Here is a 19,239-nt window from a genome sequence, read left to right as displayed (position 1 = left end):
AATATTATTTTTAAATATACTAGGTGCCTTTATCATTTGGTGTTTTATCAAAAGCCAATCATATGTCGTTGTTTTTACCTACCTGGCACAATACCATCTCTATTGATGAGGATCCTATATCGGAAAACCAAGATTTAGAGATCAGTTTACCTCCCGAGCTTGTCAGAAGGGAAAAACTCACCAGAATATTTACCAGCAGGTTTGCGTAGCCATTTGTATAAACTTCATCAATTTTAAGTTTTGTTTGTTTTAGGACTCATTGGGAACTGAGCACAACCCTGACCAGTAATCATTTATTAGCTGTGATAGCCCTGAGCCATACCCTGATGAGTATGAGCAACGCTACGTTTGTTCCGGAACAAGAAAGGAACAGGAAGCTACACAGGTGATTTTGAAATAATATATCTACTCCTCTTTACTGAAATGTTGTGTAATTTTTAGGCAATCGACCAGAATTAACTGGAGTAAGACTGACGAGGAACAAGAGGAGATGTACACGCAACAACAGGCTCAAATCAAACAGGGTTGGTCGTTGCTGGCCACACTACACTGCGTCTTATTGCCTGACAAAGTAAGTCATACATGTTTATATTAACTTTAAATAAGATAACAGTAATAATAGTAATTATATCAAAGTTGTTACCTGATCTAAATCTATCTAAAGTATAGAATACATTAACTATTATAAGCGACACTAAACCTCGGCTCCTTTCAAGTACTTGTGCAATTTTTTCTATCTTGGAGTTGGTTATTAAACTCACTTGTTCACCACCGAAAAAAAAACCTAGAATTTTATTTAAAGAAATTGTTAAAAACAGAAATTTTTTTTTGTTTGCATAGCTGATGTTCTATTGTGGCGATTTGTTTTTTTTACCAAATTTAAGAAATACAGATTCAAAAACTACAATTTATAATAAAAGTATAAATGTGACTATAATGAATTAATGCCAAGATATTAACCACAGTGATGAGCATTTAAGCGCCAATCCTTATTTTCGTTTTTAAGTTTTGTTGTAAAATACAGGCTAAAAATGTAAAACAATAATAAAATAAATATATTTTTATTTCTACACAAATTTAAGAATCAATATGAATAAAAAGACTAGATATATAGGAAATAAATTAAATTTCTACTCCGCCGGTGCTGCCACCATCGGAGAATATCGTAAACAACTGGTATATACAAATACACGGGTTTAAATAGCGAGTATACGAAAAATTTATTATATCATTATTCTAAAAGTGTTGGGAAGTATAATTTGTGAAAATTTTAAAAATAAATATAAAAAAGTAAATATTTTTATATCTTCAGAAGGTCTAAAGCTTGATTTTCATACATCCGTTGTCCGACGATAAGTTGATACGATATTAATTTTATTGGTAGAATTTAAAGACTAAATTTATTGCATTTTCATGCCTCCGTTTATCGGATATACGTTTGTAGCGTTTTTTATAAAACATTACCACTGCGAACGGGAGCTTTTCATCGGAGAGCAGTCGTGGATAAGGTATTTCACTGGGAAGAAAATTAAGTAATAACAATAAACAAAGAAATAGATATTGGGCGCCAGGCATGTACAGAGAAAGAAAACACAGTTGTATATTACTTAAAACTAATGACTATATTTATTCAAGATGGACTGTGATGGTAAATAGCATTGTACAATTTTAATAATTATTATAGTAGTTATATGTCAACAAAAGTGGTGTTAAGAATTGTACTAAATATCTATGAAAACAATACCATTACAAGACGTAATGTAATGAAACCTAAGATATAAATAATATTTTAAATATTAAATTGACATGAATGTGCTTAACAATCTAACCACTAAACATAGTCTGTACGATATTACTTAAGATGTACGTTATTGTTTAAGACTGAAAAAGTTTTAGATGTTAAATGTAAAACTAGAACTTAAATCTACACTTAGCTGTTCTTTATGTAATCTTGCTTCAAACAGTAACAGCGTGAGGTGGGCTCGCATCTCTGTACTCGGCCATCCAATACAACAAAAGGGGCCAGAATGAGGACACCATGAATTGGAACAGCCGTAACTACTAACTAGCTTATGGATGGGAACGAGGCAGCATGGGGCTCAAGCTACATCCACGCTGGGGCACTTTATATGCAAGAAAAATCATTCCTACTGGGGACACTCGTCCACAGGACATCCGTACATAGGATAATGGTACAAGGGTACACTACCCGTACCTTGGACCATAACCTAGGACTATAACCTTGGAAATAGTCCGTACCTTGGACCCTAAAAATATGAAACTCTTGTTTAAAACCAAACAAGGTCTAATAAACAAAATAAACCTACCTCGAATTACTTCCGAGGGCTCAATAAAAAACAAAGAAACTGTCCTTTCTTCCATGTAACATTCTTGAGGACAAAAGAAAAGGGACGCCAACGTGCCAGCAAAATACAAATACAAGTTAAGTTGGGACATTACAGTTGAGGGTTGGAACCTTTGGTGTTACACAGCAAAATAAAAACACTAAATCACCACAATACACCAAAACACTTTTACTTTTACACTGGACGCGCGTTTCGCTAACCATGTTAGCATCATCAGCAGATGATTATAAACTAAAATACAATCTACAATTGGAGCGTTTATATACTCGCTCAGTGGGCCCCGAGTGGGCGTGGCAAAATCTAGCCAACCGAGTCAGAGCCAACTGAGCGTAACAGTTAGATTTCCGCCACTAGAGTAGTAGGAACAAAGAACTTGAAGGAATTGGACCGTTGACTCTGTTCATACTATCTTTACATATATTAATTCTGATGCTTTCATATGCATCTAATTGCCTGTAATTTGAGACGTGTTTAATTAATTTTAAATTATTAAGATCTATACAATGTTCATTATCAACAATATGTTCGGCAACGCAAGATTTATCCGGTCTACCATATCTTATCGGAGCTAAATGTTCTTTAAATCTAGTTAATATTGAACTTATAGTTTGCCCAACATATTTCTGATTACAATCTTTACAAGAAATTTCGTAAATACCCGACCTTTCCAGTGGAGGTGTTTTATCTTTTGGATTACCTAATAATTGTTGTAATTTATTATTAGCACTATACACAAGTTTATAATTGACATTCTTAAAAATTCCTTTTAGACCACGGGATAACTCTCTATCAAACGGTATCGAAAAATATTTAGACGTATCTTTCTCCACTTGAAAAGTCCACCAGAGAAATATTCTGAATATCGGAAATGAAGAGTTTATGTTATCTCCAGACGAGGGACCAGGCAGAATGGATGTCAGATCAGCGGAAACTGTGGTGATACCTGGTAATACCGAGAAGATCGTATTCGGTAAAGTGGAGAAAATCGCTGGGTGCTGTGTTGGACTGGTACAAAGTGTCGACAAGAAACAAGATAGGTACTTAGTAGGAAAATCATTGGTGAATACCGACAAGAATATACCGATCAGAATTGCGAATGTTTTCCTGAATTGTGTCAAGATCCAAAAAGGTGACAAGATAGCCATCTGCGAACCTGTAAGAAGTGTCACCCGATGTGATGAAGTGTCGTCAGCTGTTACACAAAAGGCATCCCAAGAAACACTAAAACATCTAGAACAGCCATGGGATCACCAAACACCTGAGGAGAAACAGAAGGCTAAGCAGTTCCTGCTAAAGCATGGCAGTATTTTTGAGAAGAACAGCAGTGGAAGAACGGATTTTGTGAAGCACCGGATTAATACTGGTCATGCTCAGCCGATTCGACAACGTCCTAGAAGGGTGCCCCTTTCCAAACAACAAGAAATGGAGACAATGGTAGATAAGATGCTAGAAGATGGAGTTATCGAAGAATCATCGAGTCTATGGTCATCTCCTGTTGTTTTGGTCACGAAGAAAGATGGTAGTACACGATTCTGCGTGAACTATAGGAAGCTCAATGACGTCACTAAGAAAGATAGCTACCCACTGCCACGTATAGATGACACGTTAACCACACTGGCAGGTTCGTGCTGGTTCTCCACTCTCGACTTAAAGAGTGGATACTGGCAAGTTGGTCTGGACGAGGAAGACAAAGAAAAGACGGCTTTTTCTACAGGAAACGGACTATACCAATTCAAGGTCATGCCGTTTGGATTATGCAATGCTCCAGCCACTTTCGAACGTCTCATGGAGGTGGTGTTAAGAGGATTAACTTGGAAAACGTGCTTGGTTTACCTCGACGATGTATTGGTTATGGGAAGAACTTTTGAGGAGCATTTGCGAAATTTAGAAGAAGTCTTTGGCCGCATACGGAATGCTCACCTGTACTTGAACCCGAAGAAGTGTAGCTTATTCCAGCGACAAGTGGAATTCTTGGGTCATGTAGTCTCGGCAGACGGAATTTACACCGACCAGAAGAAAATCGCTGCGATCAAGGATTGGCCTAAACCTCGCGACAAACATGAACTTAGAAGTTTTCTGGGTTTATGCACCTATTACAGAAGATTTGTCAAGGGATTTGCCAATATAGCTGCACCCTTACATAGACTTACAGGTGATGAAGTCGGCTACGAATGGAACACCGATTGTGATGTAGCCTTTGGAAGACTTAAGGCGGCTTTATGTTCAAGTCCTATTTTAGCCTACCCACAACAACAAGGGAGGTATATCCTGGACACAGACGCCAGCAACATCGGCATAGGTGCAGTACTTTCACAAGTCCAAGATGGCGAAGAACGAGTGATAGAATATTACAGTCGAGTTCTATCCAAACCAGAAAGGAATTACTGCGTTACCCGGAAGGAGCTGCTAGCAATTGTAAAAGCAGTTGATCATTTCCATAAATATCTGTATGGCCAAGAATTTTTAATTAGGACAGATCATGCGGCTCTCAAGTGGCTTATGGAGATGAAACAACCTGAAGGTCAAATAGCACGATGGCTCGAGAAGGTCCAGCAGTATCACTTTACCATCCAACATCGTGCTGGAAAGATGCATGGTAACGCAGACGGGTTATCCAGAAGACCCTGTCAAATCGATTGTAAGCACTGCTGTAAAACGGAACAACGCGAAGGCGCTGTTATGATAAGGAGTTTTAAGCTTGAAACCGATGAACAGTGGACGACGACACAATTGAGGAAAGACCAAATGGAAGATCCAGACATCGGGGCAATACTACGGCTCAAGGAAGATAACGGCGAGAGACCACCGTGGCAGGATATTGCGGACAGAGGGCTCGTTTTCAAAGCTCTCTAGGCTCAGTGGAATTCACTGGTTATTGAGAATGGATTGTTAAAGCGCATGTGGGAAAGTGCGGATGGCAGGACAGTAACAACTCAGTTACTGGTACCAAGGAAGAAAGTTACCTAGATATTGGAAGAAATTCACGGTGGTAAAACTGGAGCCCATCTTGGGGTAAACAAGACCTTGAGCAAGCTGAGAGATCGCTTTTACTGGGTGGATTATTGCGAAGATGTCAAGAAATGGTGTCGACAATGTAAAATTTGTGCAGCCAGCCAAGGACCAAGCACTCGATCTAGGGGAAAAATGAAACAAAATAACGTTGGACTGCCATTCGAAAGAATCGCTGTTGACATTGCAGGCCCATTCCCTGAAACGCTCAAGGGCAACAAGTACGTTTTAGTAGCGATGGATTATTTCAGTAAATGGCCAGAAGTTTTTGCCATTCCAAACCAAGAAGCATCGACTGTAGCTGAAGTATTAGTCAATAATGTCTTCAGTAGATTTGGAATTCCTTTAGAGCTTCACACTGACCAAGGAAGGAACTTCGAGTCAAGACTGTTTCAGAAGATGTGTGATCTGCTTGGTATTCACAAGACTAGGACAACGGCTTTACATCCGCAGTCTGATGGGATGGTCGAGAGATTCAATAAGACCATTGAAGAACATCTCTCGAAAATGGTGGATGAACATCAACGAGATTGGGATCAGCATATACCACTATTCCTAATGGCATATAGAAGTGCAGTTCACAACACCACTGGACTTTCACCATCGAAGATTTTATTTGGTCGAGAATTACGGTTGCCTTGTGACTTGGTGTTCGGACCACAAGACGACAGCACCACGAACGTAGAGGACTACGCGGATGAACTGAAGGAAAGGTTATTGGGAATTCATAAGGCCGTGAGAAGTAAGATTACGCTAGCCAGTGACCGGATGAAAGCTCGTTACGACCTCAGAGCTAATTCTACGGGATTTCAACAGGACGATAGGGTATGGTTGTATAACCCACAGCGCAAGAAAGGAAGGTCCCCAAAGTTAACTCCAGCATGGGAAGGTCCTTATACAGTCATCAAGAGGATAAATGATGTTGTGTACCGGATTCAGCGCAGCCCTAGAAGTAAAATGAAAGTATGAGAAGGGGGCAATGTTAAGGTCAAGGTGTATTACTGGTTGCATAACCGCAACGTGCATTGAGGAACCTGGCGAATTCGACAGAAAGTAAAAGAAAATTACAGAATTCTTTAGAAAATTCCAGAAACCATCGCCAGGGGGTATATAAGGCCCGCGCTTTGACAGTTGGAGCAGTCTGAAGATAGTCTGAAGTCTGAAGTTTGATAATACCGCGAAATACCGTTAGAGTAATAGTAGTTGCATAAATTGTGTTGTAAATAGTATAAGTTGTGTGTACAGAGTGAGACAAATAAATTCGTTAAGTATTTTATCGTGAGTTTAAATAGTGGACCCACGGAATCCGTAACAATATATAAAAAAGACATGTAACGAACTAAAAACGTTACGCTGCCCTCCTCTGAAAAGAAAAGAAATGGACCTGTAAGGTACACTTTCTTTTTCACAAATCTGGAGATGGTAAAAAAAATCGAAAGAAGAAAACTTCGTAAATTTCAGAATAGACGAAACCCAATTGGCAATTGATCAGGTTCTCAAAAAGGAAGCGGCAAACAAAAAAAAACGAAAAGTACCAATAAGGAATATATGAAGCAGGAGATCATAAAAACTAAAGGTTTAAAATTACTAAAGTCACTGGTCACTGGACCGTAAAGTACAGAGATACTCGACTACTGTTCGCTAAAATAAAATAAAAAATACGGAGGTACATATATCAGCTATTATGATATGCAAGATTAAATACTGCTATAATTAGGTGTTTTATAACGATATAGGTGTAAATTATCGATAACTCAGGCTAGACAAGTGCAGACTCCAAAATACGCAATATTCTAAACAACACGACTCAAAAATAATTAAAGAGAACGTCGATCCATTCACGATATCAATACGTCTCGGTTTATAATCTTGGTGATAGTTTCTGAAACCAACATTCTAGTTCATGTGAGATCAACTACGCCAGAGAAGGAACAATACACTACTAAAGCAGCTAGAGGTATACGACGGCTGAAACCCCAAAACCAGAACAACCAAACAAATTTACAGTGCCAGTACAAACCTTCTCTCAAACGGAATGGACAATACTAACAACGCCAGACAAGGAATTATATGGAACTAGAGCAGTTAAAGGTTGACGACGGTCGGTACTATAAGACCAAAACAACCAGACAAATATACTGTTCCAGCTCAAACCTTCAGACGGAATGTATCATACTAACAACGTCAGACAAGGAATTACAGACTAGAGCAACAGAGGCTGAAGAAGGTTACCCGAACCTAAACACCTCAACAGAATTCACACTAGCTCAACCCTTCTCTCCAACGCAGTGACTGGAACCAACAACAACAAAAACCAGAGATAATCACCAAGAGACAGAACTGTAGAGAAAGATAAAAATGAAATGAATGTGGAAAAAATATACCCTACATCTGTCAGCATGAGGGGATGCACTGTAGTGTACATCAACTAAAATGGGATAAATAGAGCATATCTATAACGATACCCCAAAATGACTCTAAATACAAAAAAATTACACAACTAAAAACCTTCTGAGCGTCAGCTCAGAAAGCGGAAAAAACAAAACCTACTCATCGCCTAGGGTAGTCGACGGAAGGTCAACGCCCTGACAAGCAAATGGCGACGGAACCGAAAATGTCAGTCAAAATCAAATCAATATAATTAAATCAATGAATATAAGTATTACTATCAAAGTAAAACTTATTAATTATAGATATTACTATAAAAGTAATACTATATACGTAATATGTGAATAAGGTGTACGGAAAGAATTTCCGACACTTTCGATGTTATGAGACTTATCACATACTATGGTGGCATTTGACGGACTCTTACCGTCACGAGGAACCCGTACATGGCTATTCTTTACTGTTGAGCATGCAACTGCACACTCAACTCGCCCACCATGTAGAGCGGATACGAGCCACACGGCCCAAACCATGACCATAGGCTAGGTAATAGCCATAGATCGAAACTAAAAAAAAATACATCTAAAAATGACAATCAAACAAACTCAAAGACTTACAGAAAACTGTAAAGTCAAAAATCACAAAAATGTCAAACACGACACTGCTCAAAGCCAGACTCAAAAAAAACACAATTGCTAAACGCAAGTAAACTGTAGGGCTAAATAAAACTAACGAGCTAAACTAAACTACACATAAGGGACCAAAATTATGAAATTGTCTCCATGACAACTCATCAGGCAAAACCAAATTAATAACTATCTCGCCGATAGCTATTCCAAACCAAAAGGTGGTGTAATTGCTCGCGAAACAATACACCTGGACTAAAAACCAGAATTCAACAAAACAGAAATCATCATCTCGTCATGCACGCCACTAAGAAACTCAATGCATCTGCACATTCCATACAGACACTGCCAATTCACAAAAAAAAACTAAACTTAATATAGATGTCCCAAGACAAAAATATTTCACGATACAAAAAAATCCAAACCTGACACAGGTGTCATCAAAAAATATCTCTTCAAATAAAGAGAGAACTAGAACTCCAACTAAACTCAACCTATTGACGCGTTTTGACACAGATATAGTTCTTCGGAAAGTCTATCAACTGTCGATAGTAACTGACAACACTGAAGGTTCAGATGATGAAACAGTGAATCGGATACTAAATAAAAAAAATTGGCATAAAAAACATTGGCGTAGAAATCTGAAGGTAAACTAAACAATAGACGAGATGAGATTAACCCTAACGTACTTCTATACAAAAAAAAAGCCCTAAATGTTAGTTTAGCAGCTCGCCCTAACAGTTATCGATAATCACAAAAACTAGTAAAATTAATTGCAATCAATTAATCAACAAAAACAAAATCAAAATGGTCAAGTTGTGACCACCCAGTATAGTAAAATAATCAAAATAATCTCAACTAAGTATAACATTCAAAATTTATATCAAATTTCAAACACCTAGAGATAAAAAAAATCAAAGTCGAAAATTTAATGCTTGTCCACCCTGTATAGGGAAAAATACAAACCAAAATGTATGTAAATATAAAGTTTCAAACTTTATCAACAAAGTCACAAAAAAATATTGACCACCCTGTATAAGGAAGTCCCAACAATAGATAAACTTTCATGTGTAACTACCAAGAAAAAAAAATTAAACTATTAAACATTTTTAACTCAAAAAAAAATTCAGGTCCAAGCATTAAATCTTGACCGCCCTGTATACCAGGTTCAAAAATATATCAAAACACACAGCTGATATATCTCCGTAATATGAAATTGTCTAAATTCTATAGACCCATGTAATAATAAATAGAAATATCAAAAATTGGAGAATAAAAATTTCAGTCTTAAATCGTACCAAGAGAAACTACAACTGTTTCCTCCTCTGTATCATGCCAAAAAAGATTAAACTACAAAAATTATGTAATTAATTATATATGTAAGAAAATTAATAAGAAAAATTGTCAGACTCCAGTGAAATGTTACGAGTAAAAATTTCTCAAAGCCCCACGCTTATGGGTGCCAAATAAGGTGTAGCGTTTTTTATAAAACACTACCACTGCGAACGGCAGCTTTTCATCGGAGAGCAGTCGTGGATAAGGTATTTCACTGGAAAGAAAATTAAGTAATAACAATAAACAAAGAAATAGATATTGGGCGCCAGGCATGCACAGAGAAAGGAAACACAGTTGTATATTACTTAAAACTAATGACTATATTTATTCAAGATGGACTGTGATGGTAAATAGCATTGTACAATTTTAATAATTATTATAGTAGTTATATGTCAACAAAAGTGGTTTTAAGAATTGTACTAAATATCTATGAAAACAATACCATTACAAGACGTAATGTAATGAAACCTAAGATATAAATAATATTTTAAATATTAAAGCGACATGAATGTGCTTAACAATCTAACCACTAAACATAGTCTGTACGATATTACTTAAGATGTACGTTATTGTTTAAGACTGAAAATGTTTTAGGTGTTAAATGTAAAACTAGAGCTTAAATCTACACTTAGCTGTTCTTTATGTAATCTTGCTTCAAACAAAGAAACTGTCCTTTCTTCCATGTGTAACATTCTGGAGGACAAAAGAAAAGGGACGCCAACGTGCCAGCAAAATACAAATACAAGTTAAGTTGGGACATCCAAAACTCTACCCTAAAAATATGCAGTAATAATATCGAATCTAAAAGGATAATATCTCATCTTTACCTGTTGGTTTGAAATAGCAGCTGATTCAAATTATACAGCAAGATTTAAATAATCATCATTTCTAAAAGCCGGGATACAACAGAGCGGCAAAACAAAGTGAGGTTAAGCACGGAGAGAGTTGGCGTTGACAGAAGCGATGTTGACAGCGCCTCCTCAGAGCGATAGCAGGGTTGTGTGAAACGATAACAGGGTTGGCGACTAGGGAACGTAAAAATTACGCCAAGCGTGCCAAATAAATTATCAGGCCTAAACGATACGGAATCCGATGACGATAGGCCAGACATCATATATATCATATATAAAAAAGACATGTAACGAACTAAAAACGTTACACGTTGGTGTTATTTTATATTTTCGTTTCCATAACGATTTTGCTATCTATCTATACTAATACAGGGTGGCCCATCGAAAACGTTCCGCAGGGCATAACGGCCAGGGTATTTTTTTTTCAGAAAATTCAAAAACACGTCAATTTTGTTTGTGAGGGGGACAACTTTTGCCCCAAAAATGATTGCAAAATCTTCAACCCTCTAAGCGGGGGTATCATCCTTCAATTTTTTTCAAATGGGCAGGGGGGTCAAGTGGTACCGCAGTGAAAAGGGCTTTCTATTCTCTATACTTTCCCGCTTCGTTTTTGAAAATCGGTCATTGAGAAAATACGAAGGATTGAAATTTGAAAAGTTTACTTAAACATTGATCAAAGTAAATGATAAGAATAAATTCCTTTTTTTTTGCTGTTTTTTCTTATTATTTCTAGATGTTTACCCATTTTTTCACTTGCCACAAGGTTGGACGATCAGGTACGGTAGTTGCTAGATAGCTGTTCTGTGACTTGCAGTTCTTCTCAATATCGTTAAACTTTTTAACAATTATGGTGTACTCACTTGCACAAAAAGTGGAAATAACCGAACTTTATTTTAAAAATAATGAATGTGGCAATCGGGTTGCGCAGATATTCAATGAACGACATCCTGACAAACACCTTTATGGCATAATTGTTCGCGAGTTATAAAAAAAAAAAAAAAAAAAAAATTCGCGAAACTGGTTCCGTTATGAATAAAAAGAGGCAGAGGGAAAATCCTGTAGTAAATGAAGCTATGGAGGTATCCGTATTGGGCCAAGTTGCCAAGGATAGTACGCTGAGTACAAGAAAATTAGCCAATGAGACCGGCGTGAATAGTACAAGTGTCCAAAGGATATTAAAAAACACAAGTTCCACCCGTACAAAATTAAGTTGGTATAAGAACTCAACGAAGACGATTTTAATCGTCGCTTGCAATTTTGTGAAATTATGAGTGAACGAATTTAATGTGTGTTTTTCGGACGAGTATACTTTCTTTTTGAACGGTGTAGTTAATCGGCAGTATCGGCACAACTGTCGGTACTGGGCTCAATCCCAGGGTTTTTCACGAGGTGCACACACAAAACCCTCAGAAATTGAACGTGTGGGCTGGTATTTTTGGAAATTCAATTATGGGTCAGTTTAACGATATTGAGAAGAACTTCAACGCCCAAGTCACAGAACAGCTATCTAGCAACTACCGCACCTCATCGTTCAACCTTGTGGCAAGTGAAAAAATGCGTAAACATCTAGAAATAATAAGAAAAAACAGTAAATTGGTCGAAGGAATTTATCCTTATCATTTACTCTGATAAATATTTAAATAAACTTTTCAAATTTCAATCCTTCATATTTTCTCAATGACTCGACCGATTTTCAAAAACGAAGCGGGGAATTATAGAGAATAAAAAACTCTTTTCATTGCGGCACCACTTGACCCCCCTTCCCATTTGAAAAAAGTTGGGAGATGACACCCCCGCTTAGAGGGTTGAAGATTTTGTAATCATTTTTGGGGTAAAAGTTGTCCCCCTCACAAACAAAATTGACGTGTTTTTGGATTTTTTGAAAAAAAAAATACGCTGACCGTTATACCTTGCGGAACGTTTTCGATGGGCCACCCTGTATATAAAATCCTTAAGTGACTGACATACTGATTAATCACGATCCTGCTCAAATCACTCAACGTAAGAAGCTCAGTTTTGGCGTACAGGTTGACTCTAGGGTGTAGAGGTTCGATAAGAAGGGATTTTTCGAAATTCCTGTTCCAAGGGGGTGAAACCACCAAACCAAACCCCTCAAATATTACAATATTTTTTATTTAAAAAACGGTCAAGTTTCCGAAAAAACGCTTAAATACCTATATTTTATTTTGTTTTTTTTACATATTTTAAGATTTTTTAAAAATGTATACAGGGTGTTTCGAAAAATCTGGTCATTGATTAATCACGATCCTGCTTAAAGCGCTTGACGTAAAAAGCTGATTTTTGTAAAACAGATTGAATTTAGGGTGTAGAGGTTCGATAAGAAGGGATTTTTCGAAACTCGAATTCTAAGGGGGTGAAACTATCCCTCAAATATTAAAATATTTTTTATTTAAAAACTGGTGAGTTTTTCGGAAAAACTCTTAAACGCGTATATTTTATTTTGTTGTTTTACATATTTTAAGATTTTTTTATAAATTTATACAGGGTGTTTCATAAAATATGACCATTGAGTAATCACGATTCTGCTTAAACTGCTTGACGTTTAAAGCTGATTTTTGGCAAACGGATTGACTGTGGGGTGTAGAGGTTCGATAAGGAGTTGTTTCTCGAATCTCAAATTCCAAGAGGGTCCAAGAGAAAACGCCCCTCAAATATTACAATATTTGTTATTTAAAAAACGGTTAGTCTTTCTGGAAAACGGTTGGACAAGCATAATTTATTTGGTTTTTTTACATATTTTGAAATTTTTTAAAAAATCATATAGGGTGTTCCAAAAACTTGGGTAATTTCTTAATCACGATTCTGCTTAAACTGCTTGACGAAAAAAGCGTATTTTTGGCAAACGGATTTTTCGAAAGTCAAATTCCAACGAGATGAAACTACTCCTCAAATATTACCAAGCAATATAATAATAACGCCATATTGTTTTTTATGTATGCTGACATAAATGTGAGAAAATTTGATCCAGTTTGTATTCTAATGGAAATTCTTGCTTTGCTTTATCATCACCATTACAAATGATTAATTCGACACGAACGAAGTCGCTGGTACACGCTAGTTTTACTTATATTTTTATTAAGGTTAGATTAAATTTGTCAAAAAGTGTCAAAACGTCCGTTATCGTATGAACGGGTCCGTTGACGGGCTGAAGTAAAATATTTACGGATGAAAAGTGGCGCGAAAACGCTGTGACCAATCAGAGCACCGTCGGACCATCGCACACTGTTGCGCTCAATGGACATAATTCAAAAATGCATGTATTTATTTTTGGGTTTGTAAATACACCTATCTTTAGAGGAATGTCTGCTGATAATAAAAATAGAATGTTCTTTTTTTATTGTTTACGAATTCCAAAGAAACAGAGATAAAGAAAACGAAAAATAATTTTGTGCGTTAATTGAAAGATTAGTGTAAAATTTATTCTATAAGAGGCACTTTGTCATTTTAAGTTTTTTATTATTTTTAACATTAAGGAGACTATGGATATTAATTTAGAAGGTAAGCAGTCAGTTACGTTATTTGCCTTTAGTATTTATTTAATTAAAAAAAAAAAATTTCAACTTTGACTTAGAATTACAAAAAAATATATCAATATAGTCCGAAGAAATTTTGAAAATAAAATCTTTAAACAATTTAGTTTAAAATGATAACAATCATTTTTTGCGGAGATTTGCGGAATTTGCTATTTTTCTATTTTTAGAACAATCCTCTGCTATTCCCAACAGCATGTTATACGAAAAATGGGTAACTTGTAATATATAATATATATATATATATATATATATATATATATATATATATATATATATATATATATATATATATATATATATATATATATATATATATATATATATATATAGTAATATAAAATATAACTTGTAAAATAATAACTCAGTTTATAATCATCTGCTGATGATGCTAACATGGTTAGCGAAACGCGCGTCCAGTGTAAAAGTAAAAGTGTTTTGGTGTATTGTGGTGATTTAGTGTTTTTATTTTGCTGTGTAACACCAAAGGTTCCAACCCTCAACTGTAATATATGTAGAATTAAAATAATATACATCATGTTTTGCGCATTTTTGCGATTTTTGTTAATTTTCTATTTTTAAAGAAATCCTCTGCTATTTTCAATTTAGGATTTTATACCAAAAATGCCAAATATTTATTTTTAAATTTATAATATATTTTTTTAAGTTTCTAGCACATTTTCAAAAATACGTCAAATGTATTAAAACCATAGCAAATTCTTTAACCCTCTAAGTGGGGGTATCATCCCCCAATTTATTTCCAATGGAAATAGGGGTCAAGTAATATTTTATTAAGAGGACTTTAATTTATCTATATAATGCTGGTTATTTTTTCAAAATTAATCAACCCCTTAGGAAAATAGTGGGGCTTGACATTGGGGGATGATACCCCCACTTGAATGTTGATGGATTTTACCCTAAAATAACGTATTTTTAAATTTTTTTTAAAAAACCTTCCAAATTTCTTGATATAATTTATTTTGCATTTTTTTCCTTATTATTGATATTTCAAACCTCCATATTTTCAATAGGGGCTTATCGATTTTGGAGAACTATACACCAATATTTAGGTAAATAAAAGACCTTTTCAATAAGGTATAAATTGGCCCCTCTTTCCATGTGAAAAATTTTGGGGGATGACACCCTCGCATAGGGGATGACAATTTTGCAATCATTTTTGGAGCAAAAGTTGGCTCTCTTATAAACAAAATAAATAAAAATAGTCGCAATAATTAATATTAGTTTGTTTTCAAAATATGAATTTTGACCCAATTCCCCTATAAGGTGCAACACTGTGCATCGTATCAACGTATAACGGATGCATGAAAATCAGGCTTAACCCTCGTATTATAATTTAATATTCCAACTAAAAAAAAACTTTTTAGACGAGTTCAGTTACGGTAGCGAGCATAGTTTTATGCGCCGGTTTTGCTAGTAGGGTTATAAGAGGGGCTCTTTCGGCTATGACGAAATTTTTTAATTAATTATAATTTTAGTTGTTCATAAAATATTTAAACACTAGTTGATTAAAAAAAGTATACCATTAATATTGCCAAATTATATTTTATTCTTTCATATTTAATTTTTTGATTATGTAATGAGCACTTTGTTTACTCATTTGTTTTGTCGAACTGCTTGAATCCATTTTTGCTTTTAATTAAATCGGTGTGAGAAACTGTGAAGCTAGAAAATGTTGTTTCGGGAGAGTTGAATATCCGTGTTTCGGGAGAGTTGAATATCCGTTGTGTTATTGAATGTTATTGCACCCATTAACGCCCTAATTACTCTCTCCTTTACGAGTTAACATTTTTTCGGCAGTTTTATTAACATTTTAAATTGTCACAATACAACACGACGGCGACGCCTAGTTCGGATTCTTTTTCACTTTTCCTTTATTGCCCGAAACAGTGTTACATCACGCAAACCTCGTACCTGAGTATTTTATAGTTTCAATAACTACACTAGCCAAGAACTAAAATACTTAAATATTATGACAAAGGCACGATTTCAATATTATTTTAATGAGATCAGCATAAACTGTAACCGGGATGGCGTGAAATACATAGCGAAAATTTCTGATTTCTGTCGTATAGAGCGCTGCGGTCGGAATTGTTTGAAATCAACTGAAATGCACCAAGCCTATAGTCATTAACGGAAACAATGCTTTTAAAAGAGCTTAACTAATTTGAAAAAAAATACTTTCACATACTATTTTTTATAGGTAAAAGAACTATGGTAGTTTTTTACATTGCCCCTTTTTACACGTTTATCTCTGATATTCTTAACCATAATCGTAAAGAAATATGACGTGGACTGCGCATTAACTAATCAAAATTTCAAAAATATAATAAACTCACTTAAAATTTGGTCCACGCTAGAATCGCCCACGTTGCTGCTGTATAATTGGTCGATTCTATGGAATTTAGTTAGTTAATGTAGATATTGTATAGTAGTTCGTTTCTACCATCTTCTTTTTTAGGTGGTGGAACGTGGCGCGAAACATTTTAAAAGGCCTCAAGTTGAGATGATGGCTAAAAGATGGCAGCATCACTGTGTGGAAGTGCGGGAAGCGGCACAAACCTTACTATTAGCCGAATTGTCAAGGTTATTCAGCGCATAAGATATTCTTGACTATTTCTCATTATTTTTATTATAGAATGGGACCTAAAGGAAGAAAACAGCTAGTAGATGCATGGGCAAACTACCTCCCTTACTATACACAAACAGAAACGATCAACCAGCAGGCAAATTCACCGCCATCGTCACAGAATCACGTCAATTCTCACAATAATGTTCCGAGTACGCCGGATCCAGTGGTAAATTTTATAAATTTTGCTAATTTTTTTGTACAGTATTTAACATATTTTTTGCTTAGGATGAAGAATTTGAGGAGGAGGAAGAAGAACAGATACGCAAGCCTTCTAGTCTGGTTGAATTAAAGAGAAAACAGACTACAGCAGTGATATTGTTAGGTGTTATTGGTGCGGAATTTGGTCAAGACATTACCAGTACAGACACAACTAAAAGAAAAACCGAAGATAGAAGAAAGAGTTCAGTGGTAGAAGGATTTGGTATGTCTGTTTATATTTTTTTTGATATAATTTTTTATTATTTTTTTTTGATATAATTTTGACATAAGGATTTTAGCTAAACAGTAACACATAAGCCTGTCTCTGCCATAAGTTACAGAATTACCTAACGATAGCGATACGGGCGATTTTTTCTTGTATGGGCTAAAATTTAAATGCTTTGTTTTGTCATATTTTTAGGCTATAATAGGCCATACACTTATAAAAGAATATATTGAGTGTATTGCATGAATTATTGTCCCGAAATAATGAAGGATAAATATCTCCATAAGTCTACCTTTGTGTTTATTGTAGTTGTGTAGTGTATTTTGTTGTTAACTTGGTTGTTCCAAGTTATATATTTGGTAGATTCAGATCAAAAGTTTTTAAAATAAAATACAAACTTGTCAAGTAATTAATATATTACAAATATTAATCAAAACACAAATGTACACATACTACACAATCGAAAACAGTAATAGAGCCCACCAACGCAGCTGCGAAGCGAATCATCATGTGTGTTAGTGCTTATTTTTTTTTACTTATTTTTTATCATTGTCATTACTTTTTCTCCTAAAACACCTGTTTCTCTCATATAAGGTCCCTTGATAGATATTATAGAGTACCACAATTGATTTGTCCACTACTTTGAAGTAATAGCCACATGTCTTCTCCTTATGTCACAGTGGCTGTGGTAATAACTAAATTTGACATTTAGGCTATACTTTAACTAAGTAGACTTAAACTAGACTAACTTTAACTAAACTAACTAACTTTAAATTTTAAATATTTTTTTCTCAAAAACCGTTAATGTTAGGTATAGAGTCTTTGATATCAAAATTCATAAAAATTTACTGAGAATTTAAGTATGTAATAAAAAAGGGGGTACCCAATTAATATAAGAAAGTTGTTGTCAACTTCCGGTATTTCCGGAAGTGCCGCCATATTGAAACTGTTGTTAATCAATAGATCTCATTGTGAAACAATGATGTGCAAATAAATCTTTGATCTAGATCTTGTAGTTCTCTAGAAACTTCTAATGCACGCTCAATACACCCTGTATACCCAATGGGTAAATACAGAGTACATTGAATTTAGGTAAATATATACCCGGTATACAGGGTGCTACAAATTCGAGGTACCAGCATTTGTATCTTGGTAACCGTAATAGATACGAACATGGTTAAATTGGGGCAAAGTTGCGTATTGGGATCTTCACTAAGATGCCATCAAAAAAGATTCAAAAATTTCAAGGATTGCGGTTTTTTTTTGGAAAAAACTTTTTTTTTTGAAAATTATAAAATTAATTTTTCCTGTCGTTATGTTATAGAAAATCAAAAAACTAATTGCACATTCTCATAGCCACTTTATCAGGGCTATCTGATAGTATTTTTAGATTTTCAAATTAGCTGACAATTTGTGAGATACAGAGACCAACTTAATTTATTTAAATACGGACCTGCATTTTTTATTTCAGGTTTTGAAAAAACTCGCTCTCCTCAATACAATGATATGCCACACTTTATACTTTTTTTTGTTTTGGATACCTTAACAGCAACAAAACTATTTAATTATTATTTAAAATAATTTCAAGCCCGACTCTGGTTTCTTAAATTATTAAATCTGATTATATTCATCGCAACAATATTGATCAGCGCTAATTAACACTGAATAATGAAAACTGAGCCAATTGGAAGATTCACATAAATAATATCCATCCAGAAATGTAAAGATATTATTTCTAATTTTTTTATTGTCAATTTGAAATCTCAGTGTGCGATCTAATAATATACATAATATTAATAATATACATAATATTAATCGTAAAATAAATAAATCAACTTCTACAAACTAGTTTCTAATGTTCTACATGTTCGAAAGGGTTACTACCCTCCCTATTGCACAAATTTATTTTTCGCTCAATTATATTTATAGCTCTTTAAACTTTTTTTTTATACTTCCGAATGCATTTTGTACTCTTTATTGTAAATGTTGAGATGAATTGATTTCACTTTTACAAATTACGTCAAATAATGTAGCCCCTT

General features: G+C 34.9%; 1 protein-coding gene across 7 annotated transcripts in view; it reads left to right on the top strand.

Moving 5' to 3' along the window:
• LOC115874152 (WD repeat-containing protein 7) overlaps nucleotides 1-19,239 on the top strand; it is a 71,356-nt gene that overhangs the window by 35,209 nt on the left and 16,908 nt on the right. For all 7 annotated transcript variants that reach the window (XM_030889246.1, XM_030889250.1, XM_030889247.1 and 4 more), the window contains 6 exons: nucleotides 24-199; nucleotides 254-385; nucleotides 442-571; nucleotides 16,606-16,730; nucleotides 16,783-16,942; nucleotides 17,002-17,197. In XM_030889246.1, the coding sequence (XP_030745106.1) occupies nucleotides 24-199; nucleotides 254-385; nucleotides 442-571; nucleotides 16,606-16,730; nucleotides 16,783-16,942; nucleotides 17,002-17,197 (919 nt within the window). The remainder of the gene's footprint in view (nucleotides 1-23; nucleotides 200-253; nucleotides 386-441; nucleotides 572-16,605; nucleotides 16,731-16,782; nucleotides 16,943-17,001; nucleotides 17,198-19,239) is intronic.

This window comes from Sitophilus oryzae, unplaced genomic scaffold (genome assembly GCF_002938485.1).
Source record: "Sitophilus oryzae breed Bouriz unplaced genomic scaffold, Soryzae_2.0 scaffold_122_pilon_pilon, whole genome shotgun sequence".
Taxonomy (NCBI): Eukaryota; Metazoa; Arthropoda; class Insecta; order Coleoptera; family Curculionidae; genus Sitophilus; species Sitophilus oryzae.
The sequence above is the reverse complement of the archived record's forward strand: the minus strand, read 5'-3'. Positions and strand labels throughout refer to the sequence as shown.